Source organism: Somniosus microcephalus, chromosome 8 (assembly GCF_052327205.1).
Source record: "Somniosus microcephalus isolate GS21.2 chromosome 8, FLI_Smic_1.0, whole genome shotgun sequence".
Taxonomy (NCBI): Eukaryota; Metazoa; Chordata; class Chondrichthyes; order Squaliformes; family Somniosidae; genus Somniosus; species Somniosus microcephalus.
Genome location: NC_140994.1, coordinates 148,748,819 through 148,764,258, shown reverse-complemented (window position 1 = coordinate 148,764,258; position 15,440 = coordinate 148,748,819). Strand labels below are relative to the sequence as shown.

The 15,440-nt window shown below is 45.8% G+C and overlaps 1 protein-coding gene across 1 annotated transcript in view; it reads right to left on the bottom strand.

Annotated features, from left to right (window-relative positions):
* The window catches only part of LOC147113862 (protein phosphatase 3 catalytic subunit alpha-like), a 663,284-nt gene that overhangs the window by 104,043 nt on the left and 543,801 nt on the right, over window positions 1-15,440 (bottom strand). The window contains exons 9-10 of the mRNA XM_085995237.1: window positions 5,960-6,037; window positions 4,138-4,232 (exon numbers count right to left, since the gene is read on the bottom strand). Of these exons, the coding sequence (XP_085851363.1) occupies window positions 4,138-4,232; window positions 5,960-6,037 (173 nt within the window). The remainder of the gene's footprint in view (window positions 1-4,137; window positions 4,233-5,959; window positions 6,038-15,440) is intronic.

The window sequence follows — 15,440 nt, the reverse complement described above, 5'->3', positions numbered from 1 at the left end:
ACCTTCCACAGGTGTGGTTAAGCCTGGTAAAAGTTGCCCCAGGCCTGAGACAACAAAGTCCTGCCACCTGCAAATGATGACTGATCAAATCTCCTCTTTAATGGTTGACCTGCAGCTGATAGTCAGCATGCCAATAGTGCTCACACCAGGTTTCACAGGCGTGATCCCCACCAGGCGTGTTTTACGTGGGAAAAGGGTTAAACAGACAAGGGCCTGTTAAAATTGGAGTATAAAGGCCAATTAGTGCTGTTTAAGGGCCCTAAAGATTCGGGACCATCAGACACGCCTGGGTTAAAATGGCTAGGTGTCCGGAACCAGGTCGGGGGGGAGTTCCCGACCCTCAGGTTTTGCGATTTTAACCCCCCACACGCCTCAAAGCCCGCCTGACGGCTGAGTTAAAATTGAGCCCTAGGAGTCAAGACTGGTTTAAAATCTGTCATCTGATGCTGAGTGCTCTCACTGAATCATTTATTTCCATGTTTGCTTTGCATGGCGGGAACATCATTTCTTTTTTTATACACACCACTTTGAATGAAAAACTTTGAATTAAATCTCCCAAGGGTTGATCCATTAATTTGTAGCACAGAGACCTCTAATTATTTATATAATTTCCACTCAGCATGTTGGGGAGTCTTACTCAATTATTTATTTTCTCGTTGGATCATGGAGTCAGCACCTCATTTCATATCATGGTTACAGATTATGTTTCACGCACAGTGTGAAGGGGAACTGTGCAGTTGGCACATGATTTCCACCTGGAAGACTTGATGCAAATCACACCTGAAGCACAAACATTTATTTATTTATTTAATTAATTTTTGTCCGGATTTGGGGGGCGGTGGCGCAGATGTTATTACCAATTATTTATTTATTTTCATGTCAACGTCGCATAGTCAGAACCTGATTTAATTTGATTTTTACACATTTCATAAACAGAAACTGCAGCAGCATATTTTTAAACCTGGAATATTTAAGAAATAAATTTGTACCCCAGACACAACCACTTATTTACTTGGTTGTCAGCCAACAGGTCTCACCGATAAATTTATTTTATTTTTGATTTCTATTGTCAAGGCCAGATTTATACATAGAGTGTGATGGAAACCATTCAGCCAGCAAATTTTTGTAAACTTGGAAGATTTCATGAATTGATTTGTACCCAAAACACAACCATTTTTTTAGCTGCCTGCCAGCAGGTGATACGCCTTAACAGACTTATTTGTTTTGACAAATTTCAGAGATTTGTTTTGGTTGAAAAATATTTTTTTTAAAAAGCATGAAAATTTGAAAATTATACAGTACATTTGTAAATCCTTCCTTATGTCATCATTTGGTCAGAATCCTGTTAACTGCAAATTAATGAATTTGGGATGTGGGGGGAAAAATTCGGTTGCTTTGCGCCTGGGGTGCTAACAGGGTGCAAAGCCCCTAGTGCCCGAGCATGGCGCCGCTAACGCTTCCCGTGAAATTCAGCGGGAGGTTAGCAGCAGCGGTAGCCAGTAGCGCCCCACGGCGCTGCCCCTCTGGCGATGACGATATGTCTGACAGGGTCAGGGTGGTGTTTCTACGGCCGCGGCGGCACAAATTAAAGGGCAGGTGCCAGCACCTGCCCCCTCCCGCTTCCCCTGCGGGGTGCCAGCCGCGATTGGCCAGCCCGACACTCCTCTTGAGATCCAGGCTCTCTTGCCGGCACCCTGCTCCCCGGAGGTCCAGCAGGGCCCTGGTGTGTGCTGCGCTAGGCCCCTCTCCTTTAATCAGGGGAGGGAGGCCTGCAGTACCGTGGCGCTACATGCCGACGCATGTGGCGATGTTGCACGTAGTGCCGCGATATTCAATGGGAGCGCCCCAAGAGGAAGGGGGGGAACGCTTCCAGTAGCGCCCCACCTCCTGCTTGGGGTGCTACCTTTCAATTTCGGGCACGGGGGCGCTAACATTTTCAGGGCACTATGAAGGTAACACCTCAAAAGGTAGCGCGACCCAATTTTTCCCCCAATGAGTTTGGAGAATGTAGCCTAGGAGGAAGTCAAATGGGAAAAATCATCCAATAACAGCTACGTGCAATGCCCTAACATCACCTAGTCTGGAGACATATCTAGGAGGACTCAATTGGAGCTCAGTGTAATAGATTAGTAGTTTAAATGTAAATAGGAAAATACAGTAATGCGATAGAAATAGCATTGCAGAAGTAATATGAAACAAAATTGTGATAAGAAGTGTTACAGGAAGTGCGCATATATGCAAGACTTTTGATATGTTACAAGAAAATTGTACTTGGCAATATTTACGATCAATCTGCGAATGTAACTATTTTATAAAGTACCACATAATAGACTCATTAGCAAAATTAAAGCCTACCGGATTAAAGGGACAGTGGCAGCATGGATATAATATTGGCTAAGGGACAGAAAGCAGAGAGTAGTGGTGAACGATTGTTTTTCTGACCGGAGGGAAGTATACAGTCGTTTTCCCCAGGGGTCGGTATTAGGACCGCTGCTCTTTTTATATATTAATGACCTGGACTTGAGTATACAGGGCATAATTTCAAAGTTTGCAGATGACACGAAACTCGGAAATGTAGTAAACAATGAGAAGGATAGCAACAGACTTCAGGAGGACATAGACAGGCTGGTGAAATGGGCAGACACAGAAATCTAATGCAGAGAAGTGGTGGGAAGAATGAGGAGAGACAATGTAAGCTAAATGGTACAATTTTAAAGGGGGTGCAAGAACAGAGAACAGAGGGGGTGTATGTACACAAATCTTTGAAGGTGGCAGGACAAGTTGTGAAGGCTGTTAAAAATGAATATGGAATCTTTGGTTTTATTAATAGAGGTAAAGTACAAAAGCAAAGAGGTTATGCTGAACCTTTATAAAATGCTGGTTAGGCCTCTGTTGGAGTTTTGTGTTCAATTCTGGGCACCACACTTTAAGAAGGATGTCAAGGCCTTAGAGAGGGTGCAGAAGAAACTTATTAGACTGGTAATAGGGATGAGGGAGGAGAGACTGGAAAAGCTAGGATTGTTCTCCTTAGAGCACAGAAGGTTAAGAAGAGATATGATAGAGATGTTCAAAATCATGAACAGTTTTGATAGAGTAAATAAGGAGAAATTGCTTCCAGTGGCAGAAGAGTCGGTAACCAGAGGACACAGATTTAAGGTAATTGCAAAAGAACCAGAGGCGATATGAGGAAACATTTTTTTACGCAGTGAGTTGTTGTGTTCTGATATGTATTGCCTGAAAGTGTGGAAGCAGGTTCAATAGTAATTTTCAAAAGGGAATTGGATAAATACTTGAAGGGAAAAAACAATACATGGCTATGGGGAAAGGGCAGGAGAGTGGGGCTAATTGGATAGCTCTAAGAAAGAGCCAGCACAGGCACGATGGACCGAATGGCCTCCTTCTGTGATGTATCATTCTATGACATCAACTTTTTAATAAAGAGGAGATTTTGAAAAATTATCTAGATCATGTGCCATTCTGTTTAATGACGTCTGAAGTATATGAAGTTATTTTGAAAAGCAGCAAGATGATGCCACTCACTATTTAACCTGCCCGGCTCAGTGAATGCCGTTTTGAAAACCAAAGAGGCCACAAAAGCTAAGTCTTAAACTCTCTAATGTGAGGCCAGGAGGAACTGGAGTGCTCCTCTGAGTCCCACAAGGAAAGTTTCAGCCTCTGCTGCCCCAGCCTCCACCCCGCCTGCCCGCCCCTTCCCAGGCTTCCCACCTGCGAGGCCCTGCCAAAAACCCCTCCCCACCACTTACCTTTTAGTGCCGGGCAGCCTCTGCGCTGCCTGATTAGAACCGTTTCGGGTGAGCAGCTGGCTGGCAGGTTGTAAATGAAGCCCAGGAATTAAAATAGCTCGCATCTCAAATTGATGCCATTGGTGTTTGACGCCTCAACGCCCGCCCGACACCCGCTCCCAGTTAAAACTTCCCCCCTTGTCTCCTTTACTGCTCTATTGAAAACAAGTAAATCAACTCATCCTTTGAAGTTGAAGTAATGATGGCTGTTCTTGTGAACCATGCTAGGTAATGCAGAGGAAATATGTGCATTTATCATAAGTAAGCATACGTTTACGTATGTTTTCAGCATTACATATTCTATACTGGCTTAATTTACAGTTGAACTCCATACCTTTGTTATTGTAAACATCAAGGTAATTTGGTGCTGAAAAGATTGTGATAAGCGAAGGGAAGCCCGTAGTTTGACTCTTCCTGTACATGCGATAGCTGAAAGATAAATTCATGATTAGTATACAATTATGCAATATTGTTTGCATTTAATCCTTTATGCTTTGCCACAGTTGCTAGACATCCAGCAATAAATTTATATTAAGCAAACAAAAGTGTACTATCAAAAGTAACATTTTCATTTCGGAATAGTAATCATAAACAGTAGTTTTAAATGATGTAGTCATTCAGAAGTATACAATGTCTGGATAGAAAAACATACTTTACCCTTTGGTTAAGCTATGTTAAAATATAGTTTCACTAATCGAGATTCTATATTGTGTTTCAATACAAAGCATGTAGAGTACAAAAAATTCAGATTCAATTGGACTTTCATGGTATTATAGAATGGTTACAGCGCAGGAGGTCATTTGGCCAGTCAAGCCCGGCAATCTTGTTTGTTGTTGTTTTAACCAAACGCAGATTGGTTGACCGCTTTGCGGAACACCTCTGTTCAGTCCGGAAGGGTGACCCTGAGCTTCCGGTCGCCTGTCACTTTAATTCTCCGCTCCACTCCCACTCAGACCTCACCGTCCTTGGCCTCTTACACTGTTCCAATGAAGCTCAGCGGAAGCTCGAGGAACAGCACCTCATCTTTCGATTAGGCGCTTTACAGCCTTCTGGACTCAACATCAAGTTCAACAATTTCAGATCATAACCTCGGCCCCTATCTTTTTTTCTCTCTCTCACATGGCAGCTGTCTTTCATTCTGCCATCGCCATTTACACTTCACCTAGAGCCATCTTTTGTTTCTTAACTTGTCCCATTACCATCTCCTTTTGCCTTGCACCATCATCCCTTTTGTCTCTTAATCTCTCCTGCCTTCCAGCCTATCACAGACCTTCCCTTTTGTTCTTTCTTCCCCTCCCCCCTTTCCCTGCCCCTACACTTGCTTAAAAACCTGTTCCATCTCCAGCTTTTTCCAGTTCTGACGAAGGGTCATCAACCTGAAACATTAACTCTGTTTCTCTCTCCACAGATGCTGCCTGACCTGCTGAGTATTTCCAGCATTTTCTGTTTTTATTTCAGATTTCCAGCATCTGCAGTATTTTGCTTTTGTAATATGCAGCTCTGTTGCCTAAAGTAGTAACACATTCAATTTGTACTTTATGACATGCTGTGAATTATTGTGGTAATTGGAGCTTATTCAAAGAAAATCGTGCAAGGTGCAAACTGCAAAGAAGGATAAATTGACAGCTCATCCTTAGAAGTTTTGACATCTTAATGTTCACTTTTAAACACTGCAATTTTTTTGTGTAGACTACAGTTTAATGCAAGGCCTTCTCGTAGTGAATATAAACAAGAGCTACAGGCAGTCTATTTTTATAAATCCATTTTACCTTACTATAGGATCAAATAAATAGGCATAAAAATTTCTGGTTTGGAGAGAGCATAAATATCAGCTAAACCCAGTGGGGGGGGGGATCAGACCCTGGCTTTGTTGGAATTCCAGCACATTATGACCAGACCTAGAAATTTTGGTCGTGGGGGCCTGGTCGGATCATCTGCCTGTGTCCCTTACATCAAGGTGGTGTGTTGGAGGAAGTTTCTGAGCTAACCGGGTGCTGCTGCAGGCTTCTCGGGTATTTGTCCCCGGAAAAATGGGCATTGCCTAGAATCAAAGATCAGGAAATTTGGTCCCAAAATTTTAAAACTGTATTGCAAGACAACTTTGTTTCTTCGAATTTTTCCACATTCGCTGAGTATGGAAATGTTTGTAAACTTACCCTGCATCTTGTGCTTCATGGGCTCGAATAACTGATAATAAATTATTGTTCTGCAGGAACTCACAAACAGCAGGATAACTGAAAAAGAGAAGATGTACAATAGTATTATTGTAAGTTACCTCAACCAATGTAGTAACTGGAATTGGAAAACTGGGGGATGCCAACAGAAACCACTAAAGTACAATTTAATTGTTAAGTCTTGTGCCCATAGAACAGATAAATGTCCTTGAGATAATTTACCTTGGCACTAAGTTTAGGTAAATCTTGACATCTGATTGGACACTGCAGCCTAGATATTTTGATATGCTGCAGCTTACACCAGAATGGCCCATTCTCATAATTATGCAGTGCACCAGGTGCAAATTTGGAATTTACAGGTGAGAGCAGAAAATTGCCTGTAGGTGGAATTGAAAGGGATAGGGACAATTAAATGGGAGGCTCATAAAAGGGAAACAATTTTGAAAACCTTTGGAAGCGTTCAAAAGGCATTTCAACCCATTAGCAGCCTTTACCAATGCTGAAGATTAGAAATTCAAAATTTGAAAGACAAAATTAAAGGAAAAGTAAACCTATGGTATAAACATGAGTCTGAACACAACTGAGGGAGCAGCTCAGCAACCAACAACAACAACTTGCTAAATGTCCGAAGTCACTTCACAGAAGCGTAATTAGACAAAAATTTTCATTGAGACAAAGACGGCGATATTAGGAGGGTGACTAAATACTTGGTCAAAGAGGTAGGTTTTATGGAGGGTGTTAAAGGAGGAGAGGCAGAGAGGAGGGGAGATTTAAGGAGAAAATGTCAGCGGTTTTGGCCTAGACATGGCTGAAGGCATGACCACCATAGGTGGGGCAAACAGAGTGGGGGATGCACATGATGCCAGAATTGGAAGAACACAGAGTTGTTTGAGGGTTGTAGGAGTTACAAAGCTAGGAAGAGGTGAGGCCATGCAGGGATTAAAACACAAAGATTATAATTTTAAAACTGAGGCATTTGTGGACTGGGAGCCAGTGTAGATCAGTGAACACAGGGCTGATGGGCGAGCGGGACTTGGTGCGAGTTAGGACACGGGCAGCAGAGTTTTGGATCAGCTCAAATTTATGGCGGGTGGAAGATGGGAGACCAGAGCGTTGAATATTTGAGTCGGGAAGTGACAAAAACAATGGATGAGGGTTTGAGCAGCAGATGGGATGAGGCAGAGGTGGAGACACACTATGTTACAGAGGTGTTCTTAGTGATGGCGAGGATATGGAGTCAGAAGCTAAGCTTGGGATCAATTGGGATGCCGTGGCTGCGAACTGTCTAGCTCAGTCTTGGGTACTGTCTTGCTGCCTGACCAGCCTAGCATCCTACAGCTGCTCTTACTTTTCTTCTTTCAAACACATCTGTTAAAGTAATTGGTGGAAGGTTTAGAGGGGATTTGAGGGAAATTTCTTCACCCAGAGGGTTGTGGGGGTCTGGAACTCACTGCCTGAAAGGATGGTCAAGGCAGGAACCCTAACTACATTTAAAAAGTACTTGGATGTGCACTTAGGATGCTCTAACCTGCAGGGCTACGGACCAAGAGCTGGGAAGTGGGATTAGGCTGGATAGCTCCTTGTTGGTCGGCACGGACACAATGGGCTGAAATGGCCTCCTTCCGTGCTGTAACTTTCTATGATTCTATGTTAAGACGATTCCTAACGGGAAACCCATTATTGCCCGTATTAGAGCTGGAGGACAATTCTTTTTGAACAATTGGCAGAAAAGCCCATGCGAGTCAAAGTGTCAGGAGAATAAAAATGAATAAAGATATTTTAGAAATGGCTGAAGTACACTTACCTTAACATTACCCTGCACTTTCCATGGCCTTATGTACACTTGTCTTTACCCAGCAACCCTGGACAACCATTTCACATGTGCGTAATTATAAATGCACATCTTGCACACATGAACATCGATAAATGGAGTGCAATAGTCTATGATCCCAAATTAATAAGCAAATGAAGCTCCGACCTGTTTCAGGTAGTTGCTTCTGTCTCTTGCAGACCCACCCATGGAAAATTGTAAGTGACATAAAACGAGCAGAAATCTGATGCAATGGATCTTCACCCACTTTTTCCATTCATGATTGATCAACTTGCACTGGCAAGTTGGGTAATTTCAGTCAGAACATACCCTCATATGAATCTAAAAGAAAGTTGCTCCATTGCCAGGCTAAGCTGTTACAGGGTATAAATTCTCCCAGTCTCTCTCTCTCGCCCCCCAGTCTCTCTCTCTCCCCCCTCAGTCTCTCTCTCTCTATCTCCCCATTCACTCTCTCTCTCTCTCTCTCCCCGTCTCTCTCTCTCCCCCCTCAGTCGCACTCTCTCTCCCCCCAGTTTCTCTCTCTCTCTCCCAGTCTCTGTCTCCCCCCAGTCTCTCTCTCTCCCCCCCAGTCTCTCTCTCTCCCCCCAGTCTCTCTCTCTCCCCCCAGTCTCTCTCTCTCCCCCCAGTCTCTCTCTCTCCCCGTCTCTCTCTCACCCCCCAGTCTCTCTCTCTCTCCTCGTCTCTCTCTCTCTCCTCCAGTCTCTCTCTCCCCAGTCTCTCTCTCCCCCCAGTCTCTCGCTCTCTCCCCTCCAGTCTTTCTCTCCCCCAGTCTCTCTCTCTCTCTCCCCAACTCTCTCCCTCTCCCCCCAGTCTCTCTCTCTCTCTCTCTCCCCCCACTCTCTCCCTCTCCCTCCAATCTCTCCCTCTCCCCCCAAGTCTCTCTCTCTCCCCATCTCTCTCTCTCTCCCCCCCACCCCCCGGTCTCTCTCTCTCCCCCCCAGTCCCTCTCTCGCTCTCTCTCCCCAGTCTCTCTCTCGCTCTCTCTCTCTATCTCCCCAGTCTCTCTCTCTCTCTCCCTTCGCCCATCTCTCTCTCTCTCCCCCAGTCTCTCTCTCTCCCCGTCTCTCTCCCCCGTCTCTCTCTCCCTCAGTCTCTCTCCCCATTCTCTCTCTCTCTTTCCCCAGTCTCTCTCCTCTCTCTCCCCCAGTCTCTCTACTCTCTCTCTTTCTCTCCCCATCTCTCTCTCTCTCCCCCAGTCTCCCTCTCTCCCCCTCAGTCGCTCTCTCTCTCCCCCCCTCAGTCTCTCTCTATCTCCCCAGTCTCTCCCTCTCCCCGTCTCTCTCTCTCTCTCACCCCTCAGTTGCTCTCTCTCTCCCCCTCAGTCTCTCTCTCTCTATCTCCCCATTCTCTCTCTCTCCCCAGTCTCTCTCCTCTCTCTCCCCCCAGTCTCTCTACTCTCTCTCTCTCTCCCCGTCTCTCTCTCTCCCCCCTCAGTCGCTCTCTCTCTCCCCCTCAGTCTCTCTCTCTCTCTCCCCCCTCAGTCTCTCTCTCTCTATCTATCTCCCCAGTCTCTCCCTCTCTCTCTCCCCGTCTCTCTCTCTCTCTCTCACCCCTCAGTCGCTCTCTCTCCCCCTCAGTCTCTCTCTCTCTCCCCATTCTCTCTCTCTCTCCCCAGTCTCTCTCCTCTCTCTCCCCCCAGTCTCTCTACTCTCTCTCTCTCTCTCTCTCCCCATCTCTCTCTCTCTCCCCCAGTCTCTCTCTCTCCCCTCAGTCGCTCTCTCTCTCCCCCTCAGTCTCTCTCTATCTCCCCAGTCTCTCTCTCTCTCTCTCCCCCCCAGTCTCTCCCTCTCTCTCTCTCCCCCCCAGTCTCTCTCTCTCCCTCTCTCCCCCCTGGTCTGTCTCTCTCTCTCTCCCCCAGTATCTCTCTACCCCAGTCTCTCTCTCTCACCCTCAGTCGCTCTCTCTCTCCCCCCTCAGTCTCTCTCTCTATCTCCCCAGTCTCTCTCTCTCTCTCTGTCTCCCCGTCTCTCTCTCTCTCCCTCTCTCCCCCCGTCTCTCTACTCTTTATCTCTCTCCTGTCTCTCTCTCTCTCCCCCCCAGTCTCTCTCTCTCCTTCCCTCTGTCTCTGTCTTTCTCTCTCTCCTTCCCTCTCTCTCTCGCTCCTTCCCTTTCTGTCTCTCTCGCCTTCCCTCTCTCTCTCTCTCTCCTTCCCTCTCTCTCTCTCTCCTTCCCTCGCTCTCTGTCCCTCTCTCCTTCCCTCTCCAAATGGGGTGATGCCGAATTTCTAGCCCTCTCCCTCTCTCTCCCCCCAATCTCTCTCTCCCCATCTCTTTATCTCTCACTCTGTCTCCCAGTCTCTCTCTCTGTCTCTCTATCTCTTCCCCCAGTCTCTCTCTCTCTCTCTCCCCCAGTTTCTCTCTCTCTCTCCCTGTCAATTTCAATTTCAATTCAAATGCTTTATTGGCATGAAAGTTTACAGGGAACCATATTGCCAAAGCTTACATAACAAAAAGTACAGTTTTCCAACATTCTGTAGGTGTCAAACAATTTTGACCTTCGTTGGGTACATACAATATTACTTTAAACAATATTAATTTAAACAGTCTTTGTACATCATTGGGTACATTCAGTATTAATTTTAAACAGTCCTCAGGTTGTGACATGTTGTTACATATTTGGCACCAAGGTATGGTCTGTCTCCTTCTCCCAGGACTAATCTTAATTTTGACAGGTCATCCAATTCCTTGAAATCTGGGGTTGTTTGGCTGAGCTTGTCAAATAATATGTTTCTTGATGTGTTGAATTTTTCGCATTTTAGGAGGAAATGCATCTCTGTCTCAACCTCGCCGGCCAGACATTGATCACATATTCTATTCTCTCTCGGCTGCCAGGATTTCTTGTATCTTCCTTTTTCAATTGCCAGTTGGTGGTCGCTTAGTCTGTACCTGGTGAGGGTCTGTCTCTGTTTTGTGTCTCTGATGGTCGAGAGATAGTCTGCCAGTTTATATTCTCTTTTTAGGGCCCGGTAACATTCTAATCTGCTTTGGCCTTTGGTTATTTTGTTCCAATGTTCCAGGTAGCTTTCTTTGCATTGGTTAATGATTTGGTTCACTCGGATTGGTGTTTGGACGGCAGTGTTGGTCTGGGACTGGTCAGGGTCCGGCTGAGTAGGAGTACTTAGTTTCAGTAGCAGCTGACTCAGGGGACTCTTTTCTGGGTTTAGCTCTTGGGTATGGAAGGCTTTAAAATGAAGGGTGTCTGGGGAGCTAGATTTGAGGTGATTTAGGAAGTTTAGTGCTCGTTTTTGGATGTTTATTATCAGTGGGTATCTGCCTAGTTCGGCTCTGCATGCATTTGTTGGTGTTTTCCTTTGGGTGCGAAGGATGCTTCGGCAAAATTCTGCATGTAGGGCTTCTATTGTGTGTTTTTCCCATTTAGTGTAGCTATGGTGATTGAGCGGGCCCCATACTTCACTACCGTACAGCGCAATGGGCAGGATTATGCTGTCAAATATTTTGAGCCAGATTTTGATTGGGATTTGGATGTTGTAGAATTTTCTTTTTATTGCATATAGGGCTCTTCGGGCTTTTTCTTTTAGTGCATTCACTGCTATGCTGAAGCTCCCTGATGCTGTAATGGTTAGACCAAGGTAAGTGTAGCTCATAGTGTGTCCTATGATGGTATCACTGAGAGTAAACTGGTATTTGTTTTCCTGACACCTGGGCCTTTTTTGAAAAATCATGATGTTGGTTTTCTTTAGATTTACTGTTAGGGCCCAATTTTGGCAGTATTTGTCGAGTAGGTCTAGTTGTTGCTGTAATCCCTGTTCTGTGGGAGACAGCAGAACCAGGTCGTCTGCATAGAACAGGGATTTCACTTCTCCATCCAGGAGACAGAGACCCTCAGTCTCGCGCTCTCTATCTCTCTCCCAGTCTCTCTCTCTCCCCCAGTCTCCCAGTCTCTCTCTCTCCTCCAGACTCTCCCTTCTCCAGTCTCTCTCTCACAGTCTCTCTCTCTCTCCATCTCTCTCTCTCCTCCCGTCTCTCTCTCTCTCCCCCCAATCTCTCTATCACGCTCTCTCTCTCTCTCTCTATATCTCCCCAGTCTCTCTCTCTCCCCAGTCTCTCTCTCCCTTCCCCGGTCTCTCTCTCTCTCTCCCCCAGTCTCTCTCTCTCTCCCCCAGTCTCTCTCTCTCTCTCCCCCAGTCTCTCTCCCCCCAGTCTCTCTCTCTCTCCTCCAGTCTCTCTCTCCCCCATCTCTCTCTCTCTCCCCTCCAGTCTCTCTCTCTCCCAGCCTCTCTCTCCCCCCAGTCTCTCTCTCCCCCACTCTCTCCCTGTCCCACCAGTCTCTCTCTCTCTCTCCCCACTCTCTCCCTCTCCCTCCACTCTCTCTCTCTCCCCCCAAGTCTCTCTCTCTCCCCATCTCTCTCTCTCTCCCCTCAGTCTCTCTCTCTCTCCCCCCCACCCCCCCGGTCTCTCTCCCCCCCAGTCTCTCTCTCGCTCTCTCTCTCTCTATCTCCCCAGTCTCTCTCTCTCTCCCCCGTCTCTCTCCCTCTCCCCATTCTCTCTCTCTCTCTCCACATTCTCTCTCTCTCTCTCCACAGTCTCTCTCCTCTCTCTCCCCCCAGTCTCTCTACTCTCTCTCTCTCCCCGTCTCTCTCTCTCTCTCTCCCCCTCAGTCGCTCTCTCACTCCCCCCTCAGTATCTCTCTCTCTATCTCCCCAGTCTCTCTCCCCCAGTCTCTCCCTCTCTCCCCGTCTCTCTCTCTCTCTCCCCGTCTCTCTCTCTCTCTCCCTCCTCAGTCGCTCTCTCTCTCCCCCAGTCTCTCTCTCTCTCCCCCCTGGTCTCTCTCTCTCTCCCCCCTGGTCTCTCTCTCTCTCCCCCCTGGTCTCTCTCTCTCTCCCCCAGTCTCTCTCTCCCCAGTCTCTCTCCTCTCTCTCCCCCCAGTCTCTCTACTCTCTCCCTCTCCCCTGTCTCTCTCTCTCTACCCCAGTCTCTCCCTCTCCCCCTCAGTCGCTCTCTCTCTCCCCCTCAGTCGCTCTCTCTCTCCCCCCTCAGACTCTCTATCTCCCCAGTCTCTCTCTCTATCTCCCCGTCTCTCTCTCTCCCCCCAGTCTCTCTACTCTTTCTCTCCCCGTCTCTCTCTCTCTCTCCCCCCAGTCTCTCTCTCTCCTTCCCTCTCTGTCTCTGTCTGTCTCTCTCTCCTTCCCTCTCTCTCTCTCCTTCCCTCTCTCGCTCTGTCTCTCTCTCCTTCCCTCTCTCTGTCTCTCTCTCCTTCCCTCTCTCTCTCCTTCCCTTTCTCTCTCTCGTCTCCCCCCAGTCTCTCTCTCTCTCTTGCATCACGGGGGGCGTTTCATTCCATGTGTGGGCAGGCCTAATCCTGCAGCCTACCGAAACGTCGCCACCATTTTTTTAATACCGACAGCGACAGCACCAGCACAACAAACCCCCACAGTGTGGCTCCGGCACAGTATCCCGCTCCCGGCCCGCCAGAGCGGGAGGTGAGTTGGGGTCACTCGGGCCGGGCCTCACATCCGCTCGGCCCGAGACACAGAGCGGGGGAGCGGCAGCGGCCGGCCGTAAACTGCGCGGCCCTGTAAACTGCCATTTTACATAAAAGCCTTGGCAACGCCGGGCCCCCCCAGCTAGTACTGATATATAGCAGCTATTTGCTGCAAACTGGCACAGATTTCTGCAAGAATACCTATCAGGTCCGCTTAACTTTCAAGAATTGAACTTGAATTAAACATTTTCTTTTATCCTCGCTAAAAAACAGGTTGATGAAGAAAATACAAGAGGATGGGTTGTTACAGTGGGTTACCACACTGCCCTTTCACCTCAGCACATCACAAAACTGCTCATAACGAAAGTAACACCAAATTAGTTATCTCACTTAAGAAATCTTGTACTGTGTGCTGAGAATGTATGCTTGAAATTGAAAGTGCTCTGTTCTCCAGTACTAATATCCGTTCCATCAGTGATCAGAACAAATCACCAAATTATGGAGAAAATATTGGAAATACTTCAAATAAAGAAAATATATCCCAGTACAATAAAAAAGTATGCATAGACATGAACATAACATTCCTCATTGTCCTTTTAGAATGACAGAGGTACTGTTTTACCAGCTATCTATAAACAGATAAAATTGCCTGAGAATTTTTTTTCTTGGACTATAAAAAGACAGTTCTGCTTTAATTTATTTTTATTTTTTATTTTTGCCAGACACAGGCAGAGGATCAAATTGCATTTTGTCAGCTGTGACTCAGTGGGTAGCACTCTCGCCTTTGAGTCAGAAGGTTGTGGGTTCAAGTCCCGAGACTTGAGCATAAAAATCTAGGCTGACACTCCAGTGCAGTGCTGAGGGAGTGCTGCACTCTCGGCGGTGCAGTCTTTCAGATGAGACATTAAGCCGAGGCCCCGCCTGGTCTCTCAGGTGGATGTAAAAGATCCCATGGCACTATTTCGAAGAAGAGCAGGAGAGTTATCCCCAGCATCCTGACCCTCAATCCCTCAATCAACATCACTAAAATTCAGATTATCTGGTCATTATCACATTGCTGTTTGTGGGAGCTTGCTGTGCACATATTGGCTGCCGCGTTTCCTACATTACAACAGTGACTACACTTCAAAAGTACTTCATTGGCTGTAAAGTGCTTTGAGATGTCCGGTGGTCGTGAAAGGCATTATATAAATACAAGTCTTTCTTTCTTTTTTAAAACATCTTTCTCCATTAATTTGAGAGATGTTTAGCAGTTATCATGATAAGCTAATTTAATAACATAAGCTCTCAAATATAAGAAATACAGAGTAACAGTTAAAAAAAAGATGCCTGATGAATAAGGAATAAAGAATAATTGTGAAACCCTCACAGAAAGCAAACCCTTGATGCATGACCAGCACGTCTCAAACAGAGACATAACCAGCATATTGCGGAGAGAGACAGAGATAACTTGCTGCACAGAGGGAATTAGCTTTGTCTGATTGTGTGACTACCGGTGGAAAGAGGTCATAAGCCTTTCTTATTAGTATAGGCAATTGTAAAAAGGAAAACATACAAAATATTGCTTATTATGGTAATACAGAAACTGAAAAGACTACCTATAGGGTAGTTCTCAAAACTAACTGAGAAATGTTGTATTAAATTTAACCCAGTCAAATGTGTACTACTGTAATGCTGAAATGAGTAGTGTTGTTTTGTAAAATTTGTTTATGTTACAATAAACAATTTTAACTTGTGATTATCACGTTGTTAATCAGGTTATCTTTCCATGTGCAGAAAACAAAATAAATAGGGGGCAAAATTCAACTTTGGCAAGGGCGCAAAACGGACAGTAGCGAATCGGCCATCCGTTGAACACCCTGCCTGATTTTCCTTTTCATTGAAGTCAGTTTATTTCCTGATATCTGTGGTCAGTCAAGAGTTAAATGGTTTTCAACCAATGTTGAACTTTACTCAGGGTATTGGAAAAATACATTTTAATTTAATTTGGTTTAGTCCAATGTAGGTTAGCTTCAGTGAGCTAAATATGGCATCAGATATTAATCTCAGATGCGCATTAATCATTCCTATACTGAAATGTAGCATCAGCTACACACTTATATTTAAAGGAAACTCGATCTTCATACATAAAATTGAAGCAAATCTAACCACATTATTTTAAAGTACAAAATTTATAAACATTTGATGAGA